The sequence below is a fragment of the Caloenas nicobarica genome, chromosome 3 (assembly GCF_036013445.1).
Source record: "Caloenas nicobarica isolate bCalNic1 chromosome 3, bCalNic1.hap1, whole genome shotgun sequence".
Taxonomy (NCBI): domain Eukaryota; kingdom Metazoa; phylum Chordata; class Aves; order Columbiformes; family Columbidae; genus Caloenas; species Caloenas nicobarica.
The window spans coordinates 26227997-26255921 of record NC_088247.1 but is presented as its reverse complement, the minus strand read 5'-3'; the positions used below and the strand labels follow the sequence as shown (position 1 = coordinate 26255921).

General features: G+C 38.7%; 1 protein-coding gene across 1 annotated transcript; it reads right to left on the bottom strand.

Annotated features, from left to right (window-relative positions):
* On the bottom strand, nucleotides 1-27925 carry GFRAL (GDNF family receptor alpha like). The gene is made up of 10 exons (XM_065632904.1): nucleotides 27904-27925; nucleotides 24655-24786; nucleotides 17736-17894; nucleotides 15815-16252; nucleotides 15064-15120; nucleotides 14029-14356; nucleotides 11666-11925; nucleotides 8525-8623; nucleotides 1066-1147; nucleotides 1-88 (listed from the first exon to the last, which is right to left on the bottom strand). Exons 1-10 carry the CDS (start codon nucleotides 27923-27925, stop codon nucleotides 1-3), a joined length of 1665 nt encoding a protein of 554 aa, XP_065488976.1.

The following is a 27925-nucleotide window of genomic DNA, read 5'->3' as shown; positions in this document are numbered from 1 at the left end:
TCATCTGTTACTTTTATAATGGACCATAAATGTTTCAGAAGAATGGTCTGGCGAGGGACTTCTTGACTCATGTTTTGCTCTGCAGGCTCTGAAAACAAAGAATGTGCATGTATTTAGCAATAAACTATACAGCTTTTGGTTTGAACTTTGGCTTAATTGAAATCAGTGGCAAAATTCCCCTCTTTTTATGATGAACACTGTGGTATAAAATAATTCCTTTCACTGTTATTAATGTACTGTTCTTTCTTCCATCCCCTGTATTCTTTAAATCTGAGTTTTATTTATATGCTGATATTCCTGTAAATGCAAAAGTAAAGAGAAAGCCTCTGTTCCCATATATCCTTGACTTGCCTTTTGCATTTTTCTGCTTGATTCCTCTTTGATCTGCCTCTGAATTTAATAATGAAAATTGACTCAATATCCCTCCCACTATATATAGCTCCTGCTACATCATATTCTGTTACTTATCATCTGACAGTGTAAGTCTTGAAATCTGGCCATTTAATTTGGTCTAAGAAAATGTATCATTTAAGAAAAGACCATGTTCATTTGCCTAAGTGAATGCACATTTCTGTTTTCTTACCAAGCATTGGTGTATAGGCAGTTTCTCATACTGTGTGTGTGGGAATGTTTACAGAATCCTATCAACAAAAATGGCATTTGGCAAGAATATTAACTACAATAGCAGCATTCACAGTTCAGTTTCTAAATATGTTATAATGCTGAATATTCTCATTTCCTTTCTGCATTACCTCTGCCTGCTGCAGAGCTAGGAAGGTAGCCTTGCAGAATTTTTGAATTCAGATTTCACCTTCCCCTGCCACAGGACAGGAAATGAAACCTCCTGAAGCCTGGGATCTCTGCATGAATGGAGGGCATTGTAGATACGCATCGTATTTCACTCCTTCCTGCTGACACCCGCAATGTCAGTTCTTTCCATCATCGAGGCATGCTGGACTGTTTTTAAAGACAATCATAGTGCCAACCTCTTAACTAAGTCAAAACATTTTATTTTCTGCTTTTCCAATTTCCTAGAACCAATGATTAATATCCATATCAAATTACCTGATCTTTAGGAGAGTCAACAGGACTATTCCTAAGATGAGAACTATGCAGGAGGAATAGGCAATAACATAGACTGTTTCACCTATAGGTAAAAAAACAGAAAGCAGACATGAAACATTTCCTTCTTCAGAAGTAAGAATCAGATCTGAATTGGAATGCATACATTTGTAAGCTAAATTAGCTATCAATTCTGACATTAATAATTAAAAGGAGGAAAAAAGACCTTGATTGTATGCCAATGCTAGGAATTACTTTTCCTTCAGCAGTTGATGAAAATAATTTTCAGACTCTTTTTCATAAATACCAGCTCCAATAGCACTTCATCTGTGTAGAGCTCCCTTTTACTCTTCTCCAGGGGAATAGCTTGTTACTCTGATTTGTGTTTTGGAGTATTATCCCCATTGATTTTAAGGTGTTAATTTTATTCTGTGTATCGGAGGAGACCTGGCTCTTACTTACCTGCTAGACCTCTTTTCTTTTTTCACGTATTACCATAATTGCAGTGTGCTATAATACTTGATCTAGAATCAAATTAATGTAAAATGGGATCTAACACGGTGTTTCTGGGCCCCGTGCCCATGGAGTTTCCTCTTTCTCTTAGGCTTCTCACCAAAAAGTCACTTAGGCAGCTTATGTGCTAAAAATTCCAACTGTTGAAAAACTGGGAGTTGTTTCAACTTTTGTTTTCCAAATTAGAAGAAACTTATTTTTCCTGGAGGAATGAATCCATCAGTTTTGATCAAATATTCTAAAGGAAAAGTTTCAGTTGAGAATGTAATGTAAGCCCTGAACCTGGGATGGAGACGTTAGACAACTTGATGAGAGGCCTCAAATCCAGAGCCACAAGAATAAAACATGGGAGCTTTCTGTTACTTCCCTGTTGCATTGATTCTGTCACATTTATACAATTATGTAAGTTTTGTTTATATAGAAACTCAAATGCAGAGGGCCTTTTAGCTGTTCCCAAGCTGCTCCGCTTTATATAGTCAGTGAAACATTCACTGAGAAAGAGATGGAGTCCTGGACCCATCATTGGGCCACTTACCTGGGCTGTGAGAAAGTCCAACTCTGTTCCCTGAGTCAGTTACCAGATTTTATATGTTGTGTGTGTTTGTGCCTATGCACACACAGACTCTAAATGGGATATTTCTGTATACACTATATATAAGCAACAGATGTAGCGTATAGCGTAATACAAACACAGGCATTATGGATACTGGAGCAGCTCCAGTAAGAGGCTGTGAATATATATTCTACTATACAACAAGGCAAGCAATGGGCAAGAACTGAGTAGGCCGTTGGACTTGCCTGGTTTTTAATGCAGGATGATACTCACTTTTTCTCGAAAAGCTATCTGAAAGTCAAGCTTTCCAGTAAAAGAAAAATGAAAGCAATGTTTGAACCATCACAAGTTGCATGGAATGAACATAATTACACTTAATGCAGCAAGCTACTGAAAAATATTTAATGTGGTGAATTTTTGAAGAGGGGTGATGCCTCTCTTGTTATCAGTGCAGGACTGCTAACATTGTACATTAAAAAATAGATCAGCCGTTGGCCCTCCTCTCAAGTTACAACATTTCTTTAAGATGATGAGTTTTAGGAAAAGAATAATTTTTAGGCTTTTTTTTTTCCAGTTTCTGAATCTTAATTGTACACTCAGTTTTTGAAACTTTCTACACCTGCAGGGGCAGTTGTAAGGGTAAAAGTTTCCTACTTTTTTAAGTGGAAAGTGAGGTTCACACATTTAAGGCAAATGGAAGTTTTTAAAGTACATCACTTACCACAAAACTAGAAAAATTATTAGGAGAAACAGCCATGGATGGTTAAAATGGGCTAATATAATTTCACAAAATATTGCAATATTCTTCTTTAAAAAGTTGAAAAAATATTTCATTTTGAGAAAACGAAAACACTCTGAAATCATAGAATCATAGAATACCAGGTTGGAAGGGACCACAGGGATCATCTAGTCCAACCTTTCTTGGCAGAAGCACAATCTAGACAAGATGACCCAGCATCCCTGTCCAGCTGAATCTTAAGTGTCCAATGTTGGGGAATCCACCACTTCCCTGGGAAGATTATTCCAATGGCTGATTGTTCTCATAAATTGAAAATTTCCCTCTTGTGTCTGATCAGAATCTCTCCAGGAACAACTTGTACCCATTACCCCTCGTCTTTTCCATGCAAAAAGAGAGTCTCCATCTTCTTGCAGCCACCCTTTCAATACTGGAACATGATGAAGAGGTGTTCCCTAAGCCTTCTTTTCTCAAGGTTGAACAATTCCAGTTGTCTCAGCCTTTCCTCATGTGACGGCTTCCCAGTCCTCTGATCATCTTTGTGGCCTTTCTCCAGACCCTCTCCAGCCTGTCCACGTCTTTTTTGTATAGCAGGGACCAAAGTGAACACAGTATTCCAGATGTGGCCTGACAAGCACTGAGTACAGTGGGATAATGACTTTGTCTCTGCTGGTGATGCCCTTGCTAATGCAGCCCAGCATCTGTTGGCTTTCTTTGCCACAGCAGCACGCTCCTCACTCATATTGAGCCTGTTGTCCACCAAGACCCCCAGGTCCCTTTCCACAGAGCTGGTCCCCAGCTGGGTAGATCCCAACCTGTGCTGCAATCCTGGATTAAGTTTTCTCAGGTGCAAAACCTTGCACTTGTCCTTATTGAACTTGATGAAGTTCTTGTTAGCCCACTCTTCCAGCCTACCCAGGCCATCCTGCTCTTCCTCCCAAAGTGTCCACTTGCTCACTTGGTGTCAGCAGCAAACTTCATCAGGACACACTTGATCGCGTCATCCAGATCACTTATGAAGATGTTAAACATCATTGGGACCAACATAAATCCCTGGAGAACCCCACTCATGACAGGTTGCCAGTTTGAAAAGGAGCCATTTATCCCCACCCTCTGGGTATGGCCTGTCAGCCCACCCACCATAGAGACCACTTGTCTAGACCATAACGTGTCAGTTACCCTAGGAGAAGGCTGTGGGAAACCATATCAAAATGATCAAATGAAATAAAAATATTCTACTTATTGTCTAAACTTTATAAAATGCTGTGTTTTTAGTGAAGTAATTGCTGATAGAAGATGTTGATTATAGCATTTTCAGTTCTATGGGGAATACAAGAATGATGTTAATGATGAGATCATGCTAGAAGCCATATATTTTATCCTGCCTTCTGAGAAGCGAGGGAATTTGTAAGGTTAGGAGAGGGCACAATCTTGTGGCTGAAGAGCTAATTTTTCACTTCATGTATTCTTTGTGGTTGGACTACTTGAATCTGCTTATTCATCTTCCCTTAAAAATGTTATTGGAGTGTGTGTTTCTTGATAAACGCTCTGCTCTTCTTTAAAAATCTAAAGCAATATTTTATATAAATTTTCTCTATTAATCTGTATCCAACCAGTTCTTGAAATATGAAATAGCACTAGGGGAGTTAAGAAATATAGATATGAAATTTTGTCTCTGTTTATCCCAAATCCTGTCTACCAGAATCTACATTTAAATTCCTGTATGATATACCAGGCTGTACTATCCCGTTTTAATCTCTGTATACATGGTATTGATCATCTGAACGAGATCTAAATAACAACAAGTTAAGGCTTAAAAAACCAGTGCTCTAAACAAACAATAAATACATTGACTGAAATTGGGCACATTTGTAGTTATGGATCTGTAAACAACCTTAGTGCTCATGCTGCATGCCCATTCACAGTTCACTGAAGAGCAGATGGATCTGTCACGAGAATTAAAACCATGATTAAAAGTTAGGGTACTTTCCTATTCTTAGCAGAAATGGTAAAACATGTCATGTACATAACACACCTATGCCATTACTCTTCTAAGAAACAGCTGTTCCTTTTTCAGTACTTCAACTGGCTGAGGTGCAGAACAGCAAACCTAGTCTGCGTTCTCTGACTAGATGGAGAAAACAATACAAACTTCTACATGTACCATGGAGAAATAAAGGCATATGCAGTGTCTGAAGACTTATAATAGGAAGCGGCCAAAATAAGAGATGTTTGCAGCTCGGTCCTGCAGAGACTGAATCAACTCAAGTGGACAGCAGTCATTTCCCCTGCAAGGGGAAGGGCTGTGAGGCACTAGGTGGGCTGCTCTGTCCCAGGGACATGGCCTGTTGTCGTGAGAAGCTCATTGACCTCCTCACCTCAGGGCAGGTCTACAGAAGGACCACCATGGCTGCATGATGCGTGTCTTGCCCTTCCTAGGATAGGCTGCAAATCTCAAGGACACAATGGCTGTGGCTTAAGGGATCACTGGAGCTGGAGCTGTCTGTATAGACATACAGACATTTCCAGTGAAGAAGTTTGGTAGAGGATAGCTCAGCAGCTGGAACAATTAGTAGGATTAAACTCTTGTGTAAATCTACCTGCTTATGTATACCTAGTGAAATGCCTGTGAATGGTCACTGCACAGACTAGTTCCGGCTGGTGCTCAGAGGTTTCTTGGCTACCCTCATCTTGTCACAAGCTTTTTTCTACATTTACAAATCAATCAGATTGACAATATTTCATACCTTACAAATTAAAGTTGCTGGAGCTGAACTAATCTCAGTTCCCACAGTGGCTGGTATAATTATAGATAAACCCTGCCAATTACTTGTTTATCTAGATTCTCAACACAGCAAAACTCTTCAGTGGGAAATACATGGTAACTCTACAATTTAACATGAAATAAGATTAATTTCAACAGTTTTGGGTCAAGCCCAATTTTTTATATCTCACAAGAACAGGATAAGAGTTCTGTATTTCTAGCTTTGTCTTCCAGCCAAAAAAATACTTTAGCTCCAAAGCTCTATGCTTATGAAAGTAAATGCTTATCTTCACACATGAATCATTTTTCAAATTAAAGTGTGGGAAGCAATCTTTTAAATTATGTGGATCTGTAAAATCATTGAGATAATTTGCGTAAGATAAAGTCAAAACCAAGCTGAAAATGCATAACTAGGTAGGCAATAACAACATTTTTGAAGTTTGGAGAATTTTTGTTTGATTTAGCAGTTTTGATGCAGTTTCCAAAATGACATAAAATTCTGACCCCATCTAAGCTTACAGCAAAACTCTCAATAACTTTTATATGGTTAAGACTCTGCCCACACCACATCTTGTTACCAGGGTTGTATCAGCCCACAGATGACTGGATTGGCCTGTACCCTCTGGGGTATGTGGATGACTGTAAATCCAGTCAAGCTTTTTAAACAATCCTGTTGTCACACCAAACCTGTCATAGTATTCTTCCCACTGAACAGGGTTATATTTATTTTCAAATATATAGGAATATGTTTATATATGTTTAGATTTATTGTTTATTATGAAAGACACCTTTTACTAAAACTAATCTTATCCAATGATTTGCAATGCCACTGAATAGAATGGAGAAATATTACTGTTTTTTGAACAGTAAGTGTTTTTTTAATTACTAAATTAAGAAACGTTGAAGAAATACAGAGTTTCTTCAGAGCATGTTCATCTGTAGATGATCATTAGTGTACAGTGGTGAAAGACATCCTTGTATCTTTCAATGACGTGCTAACTAAAGGATTCTCCTGGGATTCTGATACAGGGACCAGATAGCGGCAAATTGTATCTTCTGATTTCTAAGCAGAAAACAGCTAAGAAGCAAATATCTTAAAACATCACACACACACAAAGCCATATTTGACAACTTAACTGTTTTGCCTCTGCACCCTGGAATTCTCCTTGGGATTTTATTTCAGTAAAGATAAATATTTTGTAAAGATGATAACTCCCTTTGCAACCTCAGTAATGCACATTTACTGGCATATGAATCTAGGATACTGGGTTAGATTTTTGGCAGTGGGTTTTATGAAAAATATTTGCAATATGGTTTTTATCATCAGGTAGATATTCTGAATCAGATTCTTCTCCTTAATCTGGCTTCCTGCGAGACATTTATATTTCAGAGAGTTCCTAGCTAGTGTACATGACAGCTCGAATAGAAGGAATATTTTATTTTATGGTTTAGGCCGGTCAGCATTCTTTTTATTTTTCTAAGGCCATCCAAAATTCTGTTAAGAGTTCAAGGACAGGTTTTTGGAAAGTATTCAGGCTTCAATGGGATGAGAATTAACAGGGTGCAGGCTGCTTTTTGCAAACATTTATCTGAGTCTCTGAGGAAAATGTATAATACATTTTACCCACTGAAAAGGTCTGCAGTTAGAACTGGTCACAAGGGTGAAATATCTCACATTTTACATTTTCCCACTTAGAACAGGACTTCTTGCATTGTAACTTGCATTATTTAACCACGAGAGTCTGGTTCCTGCTAGAGGTTCATTCTCCCCCTGTTCTTGGCAAAGCGAAGCCAACATTTCCAGCAAAGGTCAAGTGGGATTAATACTATTCTGAGGGTCCCTGACTTACTTCTTTGGCTACACAGAGCACTTGGATGACATGCATGATTCTTAAGTAATTCTAATGCTAAAATTACACCTGAATGCTTAATTATCCACATACAGATCTCAGGAATCCCATTCCCATGAATCTATTTTTATACTTTCCACGTTGCCCACTTCGGTAATAGTGGAAGGATGGAGATCACAGAAGTCCCTTCACTTTGTACTGCATGTAGATTTTGTATTATTTTTTCACTGTTAAAGGTGTTCAGTATGCACAGTTCTGGGAACTAATTTGTAGTAATGTCTGGAGTATTGTAATCTGCCCCACGCAAGGTAGAACAGATCATTCTCATTAGAGTTGATATTTGTTCATTAAGCTCTTTAGTGTTCTCACTCTGTAATTGGGTCTTTCAAAAGGAAAAATAAAATCAATATTATTTAAACCATGAGAAAATGTGTATATTAATTCAATATCCTTTAGCCTTATGTCACTTAATTGCTTATTGTAAATGCATGGAAATAAAACCAGATGCAGCTCTTCAGCCCATGGAATATGATGATCTGCAATTGCGTGCCCTTCTGTTGCATGAGAAGGTGAAGTCTGATGGAGTGTAACATAAACCCCTTCTCGACCACTTACTGTGGCTTCATTGGTGTAACTACTATGGCACAAAAAGTCGAGATAGGAGAGAAGTAGGTGTGACATCAAAGCTAATAATTTATGTTGCACATTACAACTACTACTCTCTAATGACTGTATGGAGAGTCAGGCTCTGGTGGGTTTAATAGCTTCATTTTCCCAAATTATAATAAAGTGATTGTGAGACATCTATTTCAAAACCACTTATCAGAGAAGTTGGTTCAGTGTCATTATGTTTATTTTGTGGTTATGTAAGCTAAGCCAAAAAGGTAGAGACATTATTCCACATTATGTTGAATGGGAGACCAACAGGTAGTGCTCGCTTGCCTGAGTCCACCCAAGGGACCCAAACTTTAGTCTTCCCTATCATACACAAGGGAAATTTCAAGAGTACTTCTATTAAAATTATGGAGTGGCCTGCCCAGACTCACCAGTAATTGAAGAAGAATGGAGCTGTGCTCTGGAAAGCTTTTCTTCAGGCACGTCTGTATTTACCCAATGAAAACCTTTCTTCTTAATGGAAATTTGACCTGAATATTGGAAAGAAAATACCTATTCAAAATATTACTTTTAAATAACAATTTCAGTGAATAATGCTGTTTGGTGTTTTGATAAGAATCACAAAATTTATAAAGGCAGCTATTTAAAAATACTGTTTACTGATACTCAATGAACAAAGTGAAAGAGTGAATAAGAATTCTTCCTTTGATATCCCTGTTAAACCTCCCCTGTAGTTTGTCTTACGTGGGACAAGTGTACTTTAAAAATACTCTTTACCTCAAACCAGCTTAAATTCTTAGAAATAGGCCCACCAAAAGAATTGGGCCCGCCAAACCAATATAGAAGTGATGAGAAAGGGGTAGTAGTTCGAAGCATTTCCAAAAGCAGAGCTTATTCTCCAGATGATTTGCTAGACATCAATTACCTCTTTCACAAAGGCCTGTGCTCTTAGTGGGCATGATTTCAGTAATGTATCTGAAAATATATATCTTCTATTGAAATGAAAAATAGAAGTTTTACCTAAGTAGAATAGTTTACAAAGCAAGAGGCTAAACCATGCAGGACTAGGCCTGGTCACTCACATGAACTGTAAGTTGAGAAATTTTTATTCCCCAGAGGAATGAAAACGATAAGAAAAAGGCTCATGTTTCCAGCCTGGAACATTGTTGAAATAGCAATGTACTCATTCTCCTTGTAATGTATTTTTTTCTGTGAGATCCAAAAGTACAACTCAGAGTTAAAGTATTTTGGAAACGTAACTTTTTACTTTCTGTCCCTGGCATTTTTGCTTATTCCTGTTGTGACACTGATCCTACATTGGCACTGATCCACACTGTGCTTCTGTCTCATATAGCAGCCAGTTACTCACAGTTCTTGCCTTTTACTGAGTCAGTCTGCAGCAAACTTTAATCCTGTAAGCACAGCCCCAAGAGCAAACACTTTTAGCAAGGCAGTGCCATACAAGAGCAGGAAGATGTGATGGTGTAAACACCACTTGTGGGTCTGTTCACACCAGTTCTAATGGTGTTTGATACTGTGCCTTACAATCAAACTCATAATCATCTCTGTTTTCATTTTAGCTGCGTTACGGCTAGATAGGAAAAAAAAAAGGTAAGATTCTGCAAACGTTCTGTAGAGGAGATGCCAATCCTTTACCCAGCCAAAAGTTTTGGATCCCCAAATAGTTTCTGTTTAGTTATCAGGAATTCGTTGCACTACAGGAGCACGCATGCTTTTGTTCTTCAATCCCACTTAGGTTAGGGAAGTTTCCATCACAAAAAAACCCCACCCAAAAAACAACAAAACAACAACACCACAACAGCAACTACAAAAACCAAACAACAAAACCAAACCAAAACAAAACCAAAACCAAGCCAAACCAACCAACCAAAATCCACAATACAAAACAAACAAACAAACAAACAGAAAAACAAACACAACTTTAAAAAACCCAAAAAACATAAAAACAGAAAAAAACCCAACTGCACAAACCAAAAATAAACCACAACATTTTATCCTGAGACTGCTTCAGGGAATGGCAAAAGCTCATGAACAATTATTTGATTATTTTGACATGAGGGTCATCTTTTTGCTTTGTAGCTGTAAGAATAACTAATGCAATGATGTGATCACTCATTTGGACCATTAAATGCAGCCATAAAGCAAGCAAACAAATAAATAACATTCAGCAGCAAAATCACTGCCAGTATTCTCAAATCAATGTGTATTATGGTATCACTTTTCCAGGGGAGTTGTTATATGACTTTTAAACTTTTCTCAGAGTCTGAATTTTAGTAGTGATTAGCTAAGCTTAAGAACGGTGTTTCAGCAACGTGATTTTAATTTCTGGGTAGAATGCGAGTGACAAGAAAAAAATTACACCCTTATCAGTGGTAACATTTTGGCCACTAAAACTAAAAAAAATCTTATTCATTCAATGAAATGCCTGCATGCAATTAATACATGTTTTTGAAATACAGTCCATCAGGTGGAACTATGAAATAGTCCTTGCTTTTCATGGAAATCTTTAAATATATTTAGCTTTCCCAAGCTAGGCTGAGAACGTATTTAATTACATGTAGAAGATGACTGGCGTAGGATATTATGCACTAGGAAGTAGTGTATCCTGAGAGGATTAATATAGCAAAATAGCTGGTGTGATAGATCAAAGATCTGAGGTGAAGTGGGTACTTTGCTCTTTGATCTGGTCCATGGACCAGATGCCTGGATGTAGTTGAAGTGCTGCAGAGGCAGCAGATGAACATTCAGGTTTAGTTTTTGGCTGCAAGAGTCCAGGAGCCACCCTGTGATGTGGAACTGTCCTTTGATGTGACCCACAGAACAATAAGTGAGGACAAACAGGGGATCTGCTTTGAAGGCACACTCCTGATTCAGACTAAAACATTAATATTTGCTCCTGTATTGCCATTCATTGCACTAACAAATCTGTCTTAAACAAAGACTTGGCAAGGACATTTATATTTAACAAAAATAAGTAGTCAATTTACACATGAAAGGCTTTACTGGTTCTTGAGAAAGTTCCTACATTTAATCTGAGTTAACCTCAGTGCTTTTACTGAAGGGCAAAACTTGAGGCCTCCATTCACAGCAGCTTTTTCTTTGATAGGTTGTATTGAAATCATTGAAGTTATTTTCTGTGGAATGAAGTCTGTTGCTAAATGCGTATAAGCTATACTAATATTTAGATTGCAAGAAGAAAAGAAAGAAAAAATAGTATGTCATTATTTGTAAAAACAGTGTATCAAAATATAACATTAAGCCAATGAAAGGAAGGCTTTGGACTTTTTTAACCTGCATAACAGTATGGATCCTATAAATTATTATTTTATTGTTATTCCAACATATTCATATAACGATACATGTAGGCAACTGTATTGATTCACTACTCATATAAAATATTTCTCAAAACCAAGGGAAAAACTGTGCATGCGATTTGTATTTCTATTTGGATCTTGCTGAAATCAGTCATAGCAAAGTAAAGATTTAGTGTAAATCAGCATTTTAATACTCTGTAAAACTAATTATTCTTTAAAGTTGTATGTGTTACTCACGTAATTCACTGAAGCAGGATTTGCTGTGAAGCATGTGATGGAAGAGCTTGCACAAAGCCTGCTCCATGGGGGGTAAATTCTGGCAGGTGCACTCCACACGCAGCATCGTGCCCCAGTTGCTAATGTAGGCGGCTTTGCAATCAGCGTTTGCAGAACAGGGCATGTCATCCTTGATTAAAGTTTCAAGACAAGCTTCATCATCGTAGCATTTTTTTGTCACATGTCTCCAACACTTTGACTGAAAAGTTGTGTATTTCTTCCTGGTGGGGGAAAGAAAAAGTATACAATGACAGGGTCTCTTCCAACCAGAATGATTCTATGATTCTATGACAGTTTAAAAATTCTGTGATTTCACAGAAATTCATTTAAGGATCATAATGAAAAGACAGTGTATTCCCAAGTTACCATTTAAGCTTTAAAAATCACAATATTCCATGATAGCTGGCCTAAATGCTGCTCTGATTTACACCTAATTGGTTTTAGTGAAATTAGGAAAATAATAATCTGTGGAAAAACTTGGTTTTACTGAAAAAGTTTTTGAGAAAAAGCAACTGCACTTGTGTTTGACATCTTCACAGATGCAGGTGTACTTCTGATCAGTACCTATGGAGATTTTCCTATGGTCCAGCAAAAATCAGTATGAATACCAACTGTCTCAGATCCTCAGAGAAGAAATGCAGATAGAGGAATTAGTCCAGTCATCACAATGAAACTAAAATGTGTGCCATTCTAGTGGATCAGTTTGTTGGGCAGTGTGGACAAAGAAAGGCTACTGAATTTATTTTACATAAAGTAATCTATATCCAATGCCAACACCTCCTTCCCCCAAATGCTAACAAAATACAAAATGTCCACAGCTCAGGAAAACTTGAAGTAATTCAGTTGACCTTAAAGATTAATTGATAGTGGAGGTAAGAGAAGAATTAACTTGTTTCCTGGCTCAATAATCTCAAATTATTTCAGTTTATTTGCTCTTAGGATAGAAAAAAATGTCCTTTAATGCACTAAGTATGCCAATAATAAGCATCTATTCAAAGTTAACTAAGATACTGTAGATATTAATTAGAAACCAATTTATCACTTACATTAAATGTTAGGGGACGATAAAGCTAAACTGTTGTTATACATTGTACATTACTTATTAAAACATTGTTTCCTTCATCATAAAATTAGGCTATTAATTTACCGTTGATATTGTGTGGCTGTAACAAGCGAGTCACATGTAAAAACATGGACTGTTATAACACCAGCCAGGACATTATTGTAAATATTTTCATTACACAAGCAAAGGTTTCGAAGCAGATGCCACCTCTGTGCTAATGGAATTATTTTTATCCACCTCCTGATTTATAGATATGGCTAGCCACAATTCACAGACTAATTTTGCTAATTATATCTACTTATTGTCAGTACTAGGAAACATTAATGGTCCCAAAATAATGGATAATTCAGCAAGTCTCCATTAAGATATTACATGTGTACACATGCACATGCACAGACATACATTTGTAGCCCAATTCTTCTTGACACAAAAAGGGGCAATTCTCACTGACGTCAATCTGAAGAGCCTGCACAGACCTGAAAGTGTCTGTTGGCCTCTTGGTTTGTTGACTGATGGTTAATTTGAGCACAGCTTTAAGGTAAAATTCAAGTCTAATCCACAAGGGAACAGGCTACTACACTGAAAACCAAAGTGAACCAATTGACCATCACAAACGGTGGCAATTAAGTGGAAATACAAACATGGGCTGATCCTGTTGTGTGTTTTCTAAAATAAAATCAAATCTGAAAACCGTGTTATTCCTCATGTGTCTGGTGGTCTGTGCATGTTTCAGGACAGCTTTTTTCAAGTATCAGTATGCTTGAGATGAAAAGAATGAGATGACAGTTTTCTGAATGGGCCAAGTTGGTTGTGCAGCCATTGGGTACAAAGGGTCAGACTCTACAGTGGAAGAGGTAATTACTTAAACCAAACAAACTTTGTCCAGTCTGCTGCACAATTTGTGCAAACTGCTAGAGGACAAAGGTGCAGACTGGCAGGTGTTATTTGAAGAAAATGGTAATGAAAATATGCACCAGCATAGTTTGTTCAGAGGAAATGGTGTTAAGTGTCATGAAACAGGCAGAAGAAAAGCCCACACTAGATTCCAGACCATTTTGAAAATTAACCTTTTCAGTATACTTGCGGAATTACTTGTGGAATTAGCACAGTTGATGCAGACATCTGTGATGATATACAGTGGATACAGTGCAGAAAATAATTGTGTTGTAGATGAGCTATATGGCATATATATATATGTGAATTGTTTGATCAAATCATTATTCAAAAGCATATTACTGGACAAAATCTTTCTTCTACTTACCTGCACAATTCATTCTCCTTACACACATGGATTACATTCAGACATGATGGGGGTGGAACTGCAATAACTGCACAAGGCTTGCCGTGAAGAAGTTCTTTGGCTCTGTGGCAGGATTCATCAGGCTGGATACAATCACAAAATGTCATCATTTGGGCAACTTCAAAAGGCATGTTTTGATAGAAGAACCTTATGGCTGCTTGACATTCTTCCATGTCGCACTTCTTATTTACTGAGCAAACCTTAAGGTACAGGGACAACTGTTTGTTACATACTTCATCTTCAACACACTCCTTGTTCACATCCAAACAGGTTTTGTTTGCTGTGTATGCTAAAAAGAACAACAGCTTTTAAAATGAAATCACAAGAAAACCTTTCTCAAGTGATGACTGGTAGTCATCCTGCCTGCAATGTTCCCATTATAAACAAGTTTGACTCCCCAAACCTCTGATTCACCTCTGCCAGCATTGCCTCTTTTAAGTCCATTGTATGATTATCGTACTTCTCCCTCAAACTGCTTGGCCCTCATAAGCAACCCTCCTGCAAGTCTCTGCCTCTGACAGATCAGTAAGTGAAAACCGGCAAGATGGAAGTTTCTTCCAAGGGTGTGATAGTTTCTGGGAGCTAGTGGCTAGCGGATACCTGAAGCTGCTGAAATCTCCGGCATGCACTCTTATGCTAGGCTACATAATAAGTAATAGAAAAGATAATATAAATGTGATATCTGTGTTTTTAAAGCTAGTTTAGGTATTTCTAGCCTATGCTAGAAGCCTTCCAAAAAGATCTAGATAATTCTGACCCTAAAATATTTCCGGGATGAGATTTGCCTCTGTAAATTTAACAGGTTCGTATGGTTACCTGACATTTTGGATTCTTATCTACCCAATAGCTTAACTGAAAATATGTTGAATCCATTGACTCCCTGCTCTTCAGTAAATTGAATGAAATGTATTCATTTTAATCTCCTGATACATTGTACACTATCTGAAAACAGAGCTAAAACCAGTTATTAGGATTCATAAGTAAATTTAGATTTACCTTGTTTGGAGAGAGAAGATAAACGCCATTGTAATCTTGCTTGCTTACTAATGTTGTCTAGAACAAAAAGATATGGATATGGACATGTCTTAGCTTAGTTTTTAACTTTAAAGTATTGGCTGTGTTGCTGGCATAGTGCCATTAGTAAAAAAAAAAAAAAAAAATTAGCTTGACCAAATAGGACCCGTCAGCTTGCTAACAAACTCTAAAATCACTGTTACATATATTCATAAGTTTCGGGGTGAAAGCACAGTTTATCAGTGGCTGCTGATAACATTATCTACATAATTACAGACTCTATGAGCTCAAAAAGAATTTTTAGAGCTGCTTAGCAGAGTATGTAGCCAGATTTCTTGTAAATAAATAAAGACCAGAGGCTCTAATGTATTCATTGGTGCACCCAGTTTTCAGTCTCAACTAACTGCTTGTTATGCTCCAACGTCAAGACAGACAGACAATTCTTGCTACTAGAAAATTGTTGGTTTTGGTCTTATATTGTTTCTAGTTATAGTGTCATACCGAAAGGGACTGGTTTGGATCAGGTTGTATCAAATAAACACAGTGAAGGACAACAGTATTTGCACTCATGCTATCATTTTGCTGTCAGATCATTCATTTGCATCTAAATAAGCCTCTTAAAACTATCCTGTTGCCAATGTTAAACTGCAAATGATTAAGAAGATCTTTTTCATAGACTTGTTCACATTACTGTTACATACAAAAGCATTCAGACTGCTGGAATACCACTAACCTGCATCAGTGTCCTGATTTGTCTCATCATCAACATAGTCATCATCGTCACCATCATCATCATTTTCAGTAGCTGCTGAAGCTATGTTCTCTTGAGAGTATTGTAGACAAGGATTGTTAAATATTCCCTTCCATATTTGGACGCATCTCATCTGAAGTGGCTCTGGACACTTGCACTCTCCCAGCACTGTTTTCCTCAGTTCTTTCCACGCGGATGAACACTCCTGGTTGACCATCGGGAACCTGCATTTTGCGGTGTCTGCCTGGCATGCTTGCTGGAAACTCTTATACATGAGAAAACAGTAAGGGTCCTCCTGACAGCGTTGCTGTGCAATACTGCAGTCATTTCCTAATTCTTCTGGGTATCTTTGGTCTTTGGCATTTCTGTGTTGCCTAAAACTCAGTCCAGTATCTGATCTTGAGGAAGTTTCCAAATATTCTGTACAAGTAGTTATAACAGAGATATAAATCAAATAGAAAAGGTAACATCACTGGTCAGCTCAAAAGAAACTCAGTAAAAGGATGATTGTCTTAATGCAATAAAATGAATGAAAGTCCTAGTTTCATTCTGAGATGTATGTAAATACATAATAATTTCAGATTCTTGCAGACTAATGAATCTTCCTCATGCTTACTGTGTCCTGGTAGCTATGTAATACAGTCTACTTTAACAATTCAGCTGCTGACAGTAATATGAGAAACCCTCACTAAAATTACTGCATAAAGGGATTAATCTCACATAATTTTAACTACCTACATATTGGACATATCATGGATTATCATCTTAATTCACTGCATAATTTGTAAAGAGAGAATGGAAATTCCTGAAGATGGTTCATTCATTACCTAAAATAGTCATTTAAGATAGACAGGGACAATTACTCCTGAATGTATGTAGGAACACCATAAGATATCATCACCAATACTAGTATAACTCCATCCAGACGTTTTGCTATACTGGTGAGAAATGTCATGTCAATTAACAAAAAATATACAATGACTTCATTTTGTTAGAAGCAAAAGCAACTATTCCAATGACATGAACATCAGGTTTTAGATAACCCACTCTTCTTGTTCGAGGCAAGAAGTAATGAATCAGGATGCTATTATTTCCTCTGCAATAAAGCCTTATATTCCCCTACTAGAAATGTACACTGATTGATGTCATCAGGGAGTGATGGATCAGAGCTGGGAATCAACCTTGGGACTCACTTTCCAGACTCTCTTTCACTGGCCGATCTCACCTCTCTTATGTCAGCTTTGCTAGTCATTACTCCAGAAGACAGAAACTACAAGCCTTTCATGCATGAAGTAATTCTCAGTTATAGAAATAGGTTTTCTGAAGGGAAAAGGATTCTCAGGATAATAAAAAGTAAATTTAAAGGAGCTGGGCCCTTTGATTACAACAGAATTATAAAAAGGATGCACTTTATATATAAAGTACAGCTTTACAAAGGCAGGAACTGTGTTTCTCACACCCTATAACCTCTCCCAGATGTAGTAAAGATGCTCCTGTAACACAGTGTGACACAACTGCACAACTGTGCATCCCCATTCACCCACACTCTCGTTCACAAGGTGACTGGATGTGGCTCTCTATACATAACATAGACGTTCAAGCTTCCTTGGGCAACAAGTAGCCCTCAACATGCATCATATTTTCACTCTTGCTTGCCATTGGATTGAGCAAGCGTTTTAGAAAACATTTGAATTTCTCCCACACATTTTATTGTTTTTGTTTATTTTGAAGCAGATATGGCATTGCTTTTGTATGTGTGTTGCTGTGTGAATATGATAGAAGAGACAAAACTAATTATCAGATTTGAGAAATATACAAAGAGATTTCAATCCAGTTAAAATGAGCATTACAATGTTACATATTTCCTTTTGCTCTTCATAATTAAAACTTTTTGGTTAGTTACCTTTATTAATGCTGCACTGTTTCCCAAGCAAAGTCGTGATGCTACAGAAATCATCTGCAGTGCAGAGACAGTTTTTAAATTCTGGATATTCGTCAGCCAGGAGCTGGATGATTCTATTACATCCAATAGCGTCTTCTGCCTTGCATCTATTACCTAGAACTCACCATTAAAATTATAATGTTGTTAATGTTTATGAATGCTTAAGGGATATGGTTACATAAAACAATTCAATTGAAGTAAAAAAATATATTTTGCCAAGAATAGATGTTTTGAACCTTGTTTTGTTTGAAAACCTGTCACAATTTACAATCTTTGAATCATATTCAGAGCAATATAATAAAGTTGTAGGTACAATATTGCCTTCTTTTTTCATTCAGTCTGACCCATTGCCCGAATATCAGTTTCTGTTCTCATTTCCAAAGTACATAAAATCTTAAACTTATACATTTTATACTAAGTAGATGAGGTACAGAGACCAAATCAAAAAGGTTCACAGAAGTCAAGGGGCAGATCCTGAACTGAGGCACTGAGACATTCGTCTTCACTCTGTGTAGAAATGAGGTGTCAGGTACAGGGATGGGAATTCACAGCGCAGGCTCAGGTACTGCCATGTAACGGAGAAAGAGAGGGGACGTAGGAGTGCGAGTGCAGTCCTGTGATGATGATGATGCTCACCACATGCTGAGAGATGTCTGTTCTGGTTCAGATCCCTTACTCACATGAGGATGATATGAGCCTATGGCCTCTGGCCATTTGGATATGCCCTTGGACTGCTACCCTACAGAACAACTTAACTCCCTAAGTTTGGCAATGACAACAAATTTAAAGTAGTCCAAGAATCTTTAATTTCTTAATGATAAAAATAAGGGAGAATTTAACATAAAAAAGAACCTGCAGGAACCTTAGTTTGCTGGTCCAATTTCAAGCTTGTTGCTTGCAAGTGCACTTGGACTCAATGATAAAGACTCACACACAGGCTGTCAGATCATATTTTCTTTGTATGTGCAGCAAAAAGAAAAAGCATGTACTAGTTTGTGGTCCAAAGATAAATCAATCAACTGTTTACTTTATGGACTAAATGGTTTTAGAAGTACTTCCTTACTTATTATTGCTTAAGAAAGTTACAGGTTACTTAAGAAAGACACATAAGAAGTAGTTTAATACCATGTTAATAAAGTTCGATTTTGTGAAAGCCATGGTCTACCTTCTCAAAACAGGTATGCAGGTCCTCAAAACAGTACAGTTTCTCTCTTTGCTTCATGGATATTAAGTATCTCACAATATGTAGGTTAAGGAGTGTGCAGTTCATAAGATCCAGGCTGGTCAGAGTGCAGTACAAAGATCAGTTTTAATCTACTGAGGACATAGGCTATTGTCTCTTCCCTGTCAACGGTGATGTCTGGCTTCCTGCCTTGCTGCTTCCCCGGTGACTGGCGTGGAGCAGCAGAGATCGTATACTCTAGTAAAACTAAAAAGCTATCAGCCATGTGTCACCGCTGCCAAAGGCAAGCTCTAATGTGATCAGAGCTTTAATGTCATTTATATATTGTTGACACAAATAGCAGTGGAAGGCAATCTAGGTGAAGGCCAGCAAGAAGAAAGAGTGCATTTTGCCTGTGCCTGAAGGAATGAGTATTAGCTGTTCCAGAGTGTTCATCCCCATCCTGTCACCCCAAAGTCCTTTTTCATACAGCGTCTGTGTTGCCCTTTCTCCAGCTGCTGATGAAGGAGTGTTTGAGGGTGTATTAAAATGTGCACTGCTACAGGGACATATCGCAGTCCAGCAAGAGCTACAGCTCCCAGCCTCTGCTCCCACTTCACATTTTGTATCAGCAAACGAGGAGGTCATGGTGCCCAGGCTTGGGCAGAATCAGGAAGCACACCAGATTTATGGGGTTCCCTTGCCTGGCCTCTTGAAAGCTGGGTAGAAATACCTTATTATCAGTATTGGTCTGTTTGTACACTGTGTTGATTCAGCTGTGATGAGCAGAGAAGATATTTTATTGCTGGTTTTCAATTATAGTTGCTTTATCAATGGTTAGTTCTGTGTAATATATTTTAGCTTAATACATATGCTTCCAAGGCATTTACAAAAATTGCTCTCTGACCTAAAGCTTGGCAGCCATTGTTCATAATATGATTTATTTATATGTACATAATTGTTATTGTTTAACCCTGGGTGGTGCCTAAATAGTAAAAAGCTGCTTTCTCTCACCTTTCCTTCCCCAGGGGAAGGAAAGGAAAAGGAGGAAAGACTAGTGGGTTGAAATGAAAACAGATTTAATAGAATAATAACAAAAGAAGAGTGAATAATAATGTGAATATCATAAAATATATAAAGCTATACAGAGCAATATTTAGCTGCTGGAATGCATGCTTTTAGCAATGGATGCTGGAGGGTGGACACTGTGAGTACAGTGAGTCCAGTAAAACATGGATATTGCAAACAGGTGTAGGGAAGTCATGGATCAGGCAATGAGAGCAGGAGTGGGAAGAAGGGTGAGAGTGGGACCCCTCAAGAATGGCAGCCATCAAGGAAAAAGGGTAGTCCCTGGCGACATCCCACTTATACATGGAGCATGTCATCCATGGTATGTGTAGATGAGGTTCTTGGGGACATGGTATAGAAGTGGACTTGGCAGTGTTAGGTTAACGGTTGGACTCAATGATCTTAAAGGTCTTTTCCAACCAAAATGATTCTATGATTCTATGAATACTTCATTGACCAAACTCAATGTCAATCTAGGTGTTGTGCTGGATCCACTCCTCCCACACCTGCTTACTTGCAAAACATGGGAAACTGAGGAATGTCCTTCCTTCCCTTGGCAACAGCCAAGATATCAGTGAGTTTGTACATTCTTTCATACCAAATCCCAAATATTTGAAAGCTACTGGAAGAAAACATTAACTCTGCCCCAGGGTGCTATCTTTTTATTCTTGAACTGCGTGAAAACTTCTGCTTCCATAAAAATATTTCAGTCTTTTCCATCCTGATATGGAAACTGACTCATAGACATTTTTGCTCCCCGCCTCTTTTTTTTTTTTTTTTTCACTGTATCTTGGCAAAGAAGAAGAAGGCTTGGACTCAGAGGGCTATGAAGGTAGACTCTGAAAATGTTGTTGTAGTAGTAGTGGAGCAGTGATGGACAGTTGAACAGAGAAAGGAGTGACTTAGGTAGATGTCTGGAGAGTGCCCCTAGACCTGCTCTGAAGAACAAAAGATGAAGGTCCTGATAACGCACACATTTAACTTGGAGGTTACAGCCTGAGGGACTGAGTCGTTGAACTTATACACAGAGTAGGAGTATAATTCTCATTTGTAGTTAGGATTTTCATAAAGAAACTAGCAAAAGGAGTATTTGCCCCATTGCCTATGGCCTCCAACTAGCATGTTCATGTTCAGCACTGAAGGGTCTTTTCTACTTATACAGCTCATCCATCAAGTGTTTAGTCCTGCACATGTAGCCTTGACATACAGTATAATGTTAACCATACCAATAATCTCTTTATCAATGATCTGCATGAGGGGATTGAGTGTACCCTTAGTAAGTTTGCAGATGACACCAAATTGGGTTGGAGTGTTGATCTGCTGGAGGGTAGGAAGTCCTTAGAGAGGGATCTGGACTAGCTGAATCGTTGGGCTGAGGTCAATTGTATGAGGTTTAACAAGGCCAAGTGTTGATTGACAGCCAGCAGAACATGAGCTAGCTGTGTGCCCAGGTGGCCAAAAAGGCCAACAGCATCCTGGCTTGTATCAGGAATAGTGTGGCCAGCAGGACTAGAGAAGTCCTGGCAAGTCCTGGCAAGTCATTGTGCCACTGTACTCGGCACTGGTGAGGCCCCACCTTGAATACTATGTTCAGTTTTGGGCCCCTCATCATAAGAAGGGCATTGAAATAGTAGAGAGAGTGCAGAGGAGGGCGATGAAGCTGTTGAAGGGCCTGGAGCACAAGTCTTATGAGGAGCAGTTGAGGGAACTGGGGCTGTTTAGCCTGGAGAAAAGGAGGCTGAGGGGAGACCTTATCGCTGTCTACAACTACCTGAAAGGAGGTTGTAGCATGGAGGGTGTTGGTCTCTTCTCCCAAGTAACAAGTGATAGGACAAGAGGAAATGGCCTCAAGTTGTGCCAGAGGAGGTTTAGACTGGATATCAGGAAAAAATTCTTCATGGAAAGGGTTGTCAGACGTTGGAACTGGCTGCCCAGGGAAGTGGTGGAGTCACCATCCCTGGAGCTGTTTAAAAGGCATTTAGATGAGGTTCTTAGGGACATGGTTTAGTGCTAGAGTTAAGTTATGGTTGGACTTGATGATCCTGAAGGCCTCTTCCAACTGAAATGATTCTATGATTCTATGATTCTATAATACTGCTGGTAGATTTTCTGTTGCTGTTTCTGTGGCCTTTCAGATAACATCAGCTGTCTGACTGCAGGTTTACACCATCTGGTGTCATGGCACCTAATAACCACATTTAGAATAATTTGGCCTAGACCTAACACAACATCTGAGTGCCCTGCAATGCTGAAGAGTCCTTGCCAAATTCTATTATCCTAAGTAAATACACAGATGCAAAACCAAACAAGCAATCACAAGAAGAATTTATTTGCAGAAGGTTTCTGTGACCCAGTAACAACTACCATTACTATCAGTGAATAAGCACATAGGACAAAAAGTGAGAGAAATTGCATATTATGGGACAATGCAACAAATCCAAAAGGGAGACCACCGAAGTCATCATGCTGCCCCACTTCATCTGGTTGCAGGGTATGATAAAGAACAGGCTACAGCACAAGACCTGATCTTTATGTCAGGTAATCTTAGTGTGAATACCTTTGTGAATGATGTCAGAGATGCAAATTCAACAACTTCTGATTTGGGGAAGAGGTTTGGTTCTGGAGAGCTCATCTTTAGGTCACTGTCTTGAGCCTGAAAGTACTGCATATTCTGATACTTTTTTTAAAAAAAATCAGCCTTCTCTTTTGAAACTGTTGCACTTCAGATAAAATATTTAAAAACTCAATAGAACATGAGCTGAAACCCAGTTCCTTTGGGGACTGTTGTAACCATTAGGTTATAATGTATTTTTCATTTACTCTGTCTGTTCTTAAAAGTATTCAGCCATTCTATGCAAAGCAGATACATATCTGGAACAGGATATACTAAGAAGGACCCCTCTGAGAATTTTCTATTCTAAATATTTTAAATACTGCCTTGTGACTTGGAACACCTCGATTCAAATCTCTACAACAAATCAGACAGACAAAGGTATTCCGGTAGCTCACACTGCAGGTGAATATTCTAGCAATGGCCTATTGAGGATGAAGCCTGGCAGCACCACAGACCAAATGTGAGGCTGGGTCCTGATGCCAAGACAGAGGGATATTCACTTTATCAACTCTTCAATAGCTGAGGCTCAGAACAGATTATGACATCAGGACATGCCTGGTTTTGTTCAAATAATGTCAATATAAGGAGAAGGGAGGTTGCCATGAAGATATAGATACCTCTGGTTCCCAGTGGCAGAGAACTTGCCTTATGTATTAATAATTAAGTTGCTAGAAATGGCAGTCATGTACCTAAATACCCTTGGCTGCATTTCTGAACAGGACCAAGGCATGAGCTATGCTAATGGCAAGTGACTGTGTCTATACTGCTCCACTTTTGCGCAGTACCTGCTCTGGACTGAGCCAGCTAGACTGTGAAGATAACGTGGAGCTGGAGTCACTCTGAAAAAGCAGCTTTCTGCAGCCAGTGTTGGGCTAAGACAGTTTACTTGCATGGATACATGCTGCCTCATGACAGTTGAACTCAGGGCCAGAAAACAGTCACCGGCCCATTTTATTTTCTAGTACTGATGTATCCTTGGCAGATCAAGGGCCTTGACACTTATCAGTCAACAAAGGCGTCATTACTAGCTTGTTCTAATGACACTACTACATTGTACTGCCACTCTTCTTGTTCCTTCCATATTCACAGCACATGGCAAGTGAATACTCAACATTTAACAGCAAAGTCTTGGAGAGATTTAAAGAAAGAAAGAGATGATGCCTGATAACCAAGATTTGTTTAAGAAAATAATAGTCTTCCTCCACTTAAAACACTTTACTTGGAAATGATGCACCATGCGTTGGAAGTACAAGAGGCAGAGACTGATTTTCTGCTTTCATTTATGTGAGAATCTGTTTAACAGATCAAGGAGGCTTAGTCACAATGTAATCTGCACTTTTTGTACCATCACTCCCTGCAAGTGAATCGCTCTGACACGTATGTATTATTCACTGAATAAATATGATGTGGCCCCCTACAGCACAACTTACACTGAGGCATGCTTGATATGATTTGTTTCTTATTCTAATACAATACTTGAAAATTACTCTAAGCAACTACTACATTGTTTTGCTTATCTTGTGTGACCATAGAATCATAGAACAGTTTGGGTTGGAAGGGGCTTTAAAGATCATCTAGTACCAAGTCCCCTACCATGGCCAGGGACACCTTCCACTAGACCAGATCACACGAAGCCCCATCCAGCCTGGTCTTGAAAACTTCCAAGGACGTGGCAGATAAACTCCTCTGAATTATGGAAAGCAAGGTTGTAACATTTTTCCAGCTGCATGCTGGCTTTGTTTAGCAGGATCCCACAAGAGCATAATTTCCACTGAATCCAGAATTGAGTTGGTTTAGACTGACTTCGTTCATAGTCCAGAAATTTCATTATCACCTTATTGAAGAGAGAGTATGACTGTTACAGAAAACAATATTGGCCACTGTCAAGGATTTCAGAAGTTGACTACCTTCTGTTGTCATTTTCTCTTTGAAATCTCACTGAGTTAATTCAGTTGCCACAGCAATATTATGATAACCTATGAATATGCAACCATTCAGCAATTCAGAATAAACCTGTGTACACCATAGAGAATTACCTGAAATATTGCAGACATCTTCAACAACATTCCAGACACTTTCACATCCATTTGCAGCATTTACACACTGCTCCCTCAAGTGCAGACAGTCAGTCTGAGCAGTAGAGATACTCGTGAAGTACATGAACAACACTGGAAAAACAGAATATAATGACTATCGAATACAACAGATATTATACTGACCTTTTTCATTTACTTTTAGATTATAACAATATAATTCAGAGGACTGCAATTCTGTCAAGCTAGAGATCATACAGGAATTCCTACGAATAGACCATGTGAAAGAGATTTGACACATACACAACTGTTAGATAAAGGAGATTTTATTTCATAATACAATACTTTTCACCCTCCTTGTTTTTATTTTAGAGGCATAATTTCTTGAAAGCAATCCCAACATTTATGTCTTTATCTGCTTCCCTGAGTGCACTGAACTTAAAGGTCATTTTAATTGCATGAAAAAGTCCTGAAACTGAAGACTGATATGGAGGTTTCAGGGTAAAGAATTTTAAATCAGCACTACCTCTGGCTTATCAGTAGAAAATTAAATTGCCTTGCTGAGAAAAGACAAATCAGTTGGGGTTTAGCTCTTTGATCAACATTCCCATGGTAACACAACCTCTAATTTGTAACCATGTGTCTTAATTTTCTATTAGATTAAGTTTCAGACACTGATTTCAGGCCTTGTCAAACTAGCTGATGAACAACTGATGGGCATGTTTTCCTTAGGTATTGAAGAACACAGCATCTCCCAGAACAAGTCTCATTTCTTTCAGGCAAGTTCATGTGGAATCTGAGGAATTTGCATTACTGTTTAATTCCTTAAACACAATCTGCAAGAGGCATGAAGTATTCCCTCAGGACTTGTTAAGATCCCATCCAGAGAAATTAAATGTTTCCAATGATATATTTAAGAAATAAGAAATCGTAGAATAGTTTGGGTTGGAAGGGACCTTCAAAGGTCATCTAGTCCCACCCCTCTGCAATGAGCAGGGACAATATCAAATATCAAATATTGCTTTCAATAATCCTAAAGAGCCACTACTGTTTAGAAGTGATGCCATCCCTTCTGGAAATGATGCTTACCTGTGATATAATAGTGCTGCCATGGGGAGCACTTTCTGAAGACATGTCCTTAAAGATGAAGCAACATTTAATACTTTATAACTGACAGGTGCAATAGCATCTATTGTGCCTCAGAGACACATAAGAGGCCACATGTGCTTACCATAGCTGGTGCTAATCCTTCCCCAGTTGTGCTTATTCCTGCCAGTTCTCTGATCTGTGCAGGGCTGGTTGCGAGATCAGTATTTTCCAGCCTGAAGCACCTTTTGAGGCTGCTTCTGTTGGTCAGCCTGGGAGACTGATCAATAAAAATGGCTCGTGCCACTTGACATTGAGGAATGTGCAGCTGGCCCATCCAAGGTGACAATTTTGGCTCATTATGACAAGATATTATTCCTTGTACTGTCTCCAAAAGTTCCTTCTAATTGTGAAATTGCTCACTATTTATTCAGATGACAGAGAAAAAAATAAGTTGCCAAATACCTTACAGGTGAATATGACTGTATATAGAAGACAATACAAAATTACAAACCCAGGAAGTTTTTTAAGAAAGGGTATTTTGCTGGATGATCATTTACGTATTTTGTAGGTACTAACACGATGGAAGATTCACACATCTGATTAGGAACTGCAGCACAAAAATGCTGTGCCTCTCCTCTTAAGACAGCTTTTCAGAACCAGTGGCTGAAAATGAATAGTCAAAGTAGGACTGAGCAGCCAATTAGCAGTTCCTGCTCCTTTGTTAGGATTATTTCAGCATGTGTTTATTTCAAATCCACCTGGAAACTGTGCCAACAAAAAGGAGAAGTTTTTTGGTGGTTTTGGGGAGTTTTTGTGTGTGTTGTTTTTTTTTTTTTTTTTTAAAAAAAAAGAGCAGAGTGGCATAATCTGTGATTGAAGCTAATTCAGTCTAAGAAAGGCTAATGACATATTACGGATGGATCTTTTGTTTCCTCAGCGGGACACAGAGGCCATACTGTGACAAGCCTACATGAAACAAACTGTCCTATATGAATTTAGAATCCAGTGCACTGTAGCTTTTACAATCGCTTAAATGAACAGTTTTTACTTTAGTTATTCATTTTAGTTATTTACTCTAGTGTTTGGAATACTCAGAGACTGTTTTCTACTTAGAAGATTTCAGGGTATCTAAGCTAGTTTGTAGCTAAAACCTTTAGAGGCAACCATTTTGATATGAAGACAAATACATTTAGATTTCTACAGGTGTCTGTATTTTTGTGCAGGTGTCTATTGATTCACTGGGTAGGTGTAAAATTCGCTGTTCTGAAGAATTTAGTGTCTAAATTGAAAAGGAGGGGAAAAGGACATTTTAGCACCTTCACTTTGCAGATTGGGAACTGAGGAACAAAAGGATCACAGTGTATTTCCAATATCACACAATTATTATCTGGCAGATAATAATGAATAACGAGAAACCAAGCTGCAGTTTCTATCCAGCTGCAAGAGCAGCAAGACAGCTATCTCAGAAGGAGAACGACAAACTATAGGTGAATATGGTTTGAAGATAGTTGAAAAGTTATAAAGGACAACTTTGTTTTAACAAACCCAGGGGCAGAACTACCTACAAAATGTATTTAGCAGTGGAATATGAGTTTAGAGTAGTGGGTTGTTAAAGAGATCAGCATAAAATATATATGTCAGTATACATTATGTAGAGAGGGCAAAAGGAGAGTAAAAGGAATTAAAACATACTTGTCTCAACGTAATACTTTCTACCAATTCCCTCTGTACCAGCTTTGTCGATTTTCCCTTTTTCTCCATTCAGACCCAATGGGAAATGTCAATAGCCCTCTGTATAACACTGCAAGCACTAAATACTTTTCACTTACCAAACAAGTGGCTCGTCATTTAGACAAGTCATCCCATCTGTGGGTCTCAACTTATTATCAGTGCTGACCCTGCTACCGTGACTTACCTCCCTCTTCAGACACGCTACCCACAGCCGGGCTGAAGAAGTCTGGGCCAAGCCGCAGGGCCCGGACATTGCACGCTGGTGCGAACCCCCAGCAGGTACCCGCTTGGCCCCTCCTTGTGGCTCCCCAGGAGAAGGAGCAAGGGATGGAGCGGTAAAGGGGCCCCGTGGAGAGGCCAGGAGGCCCGGGGCGAGGCGAGGATCCTGGCAAGGCTGGGGGGTTCCTCCCTCCCCGCACCCGCGGCACTTACCGAGGCAGAGGAGCGCGGCCAT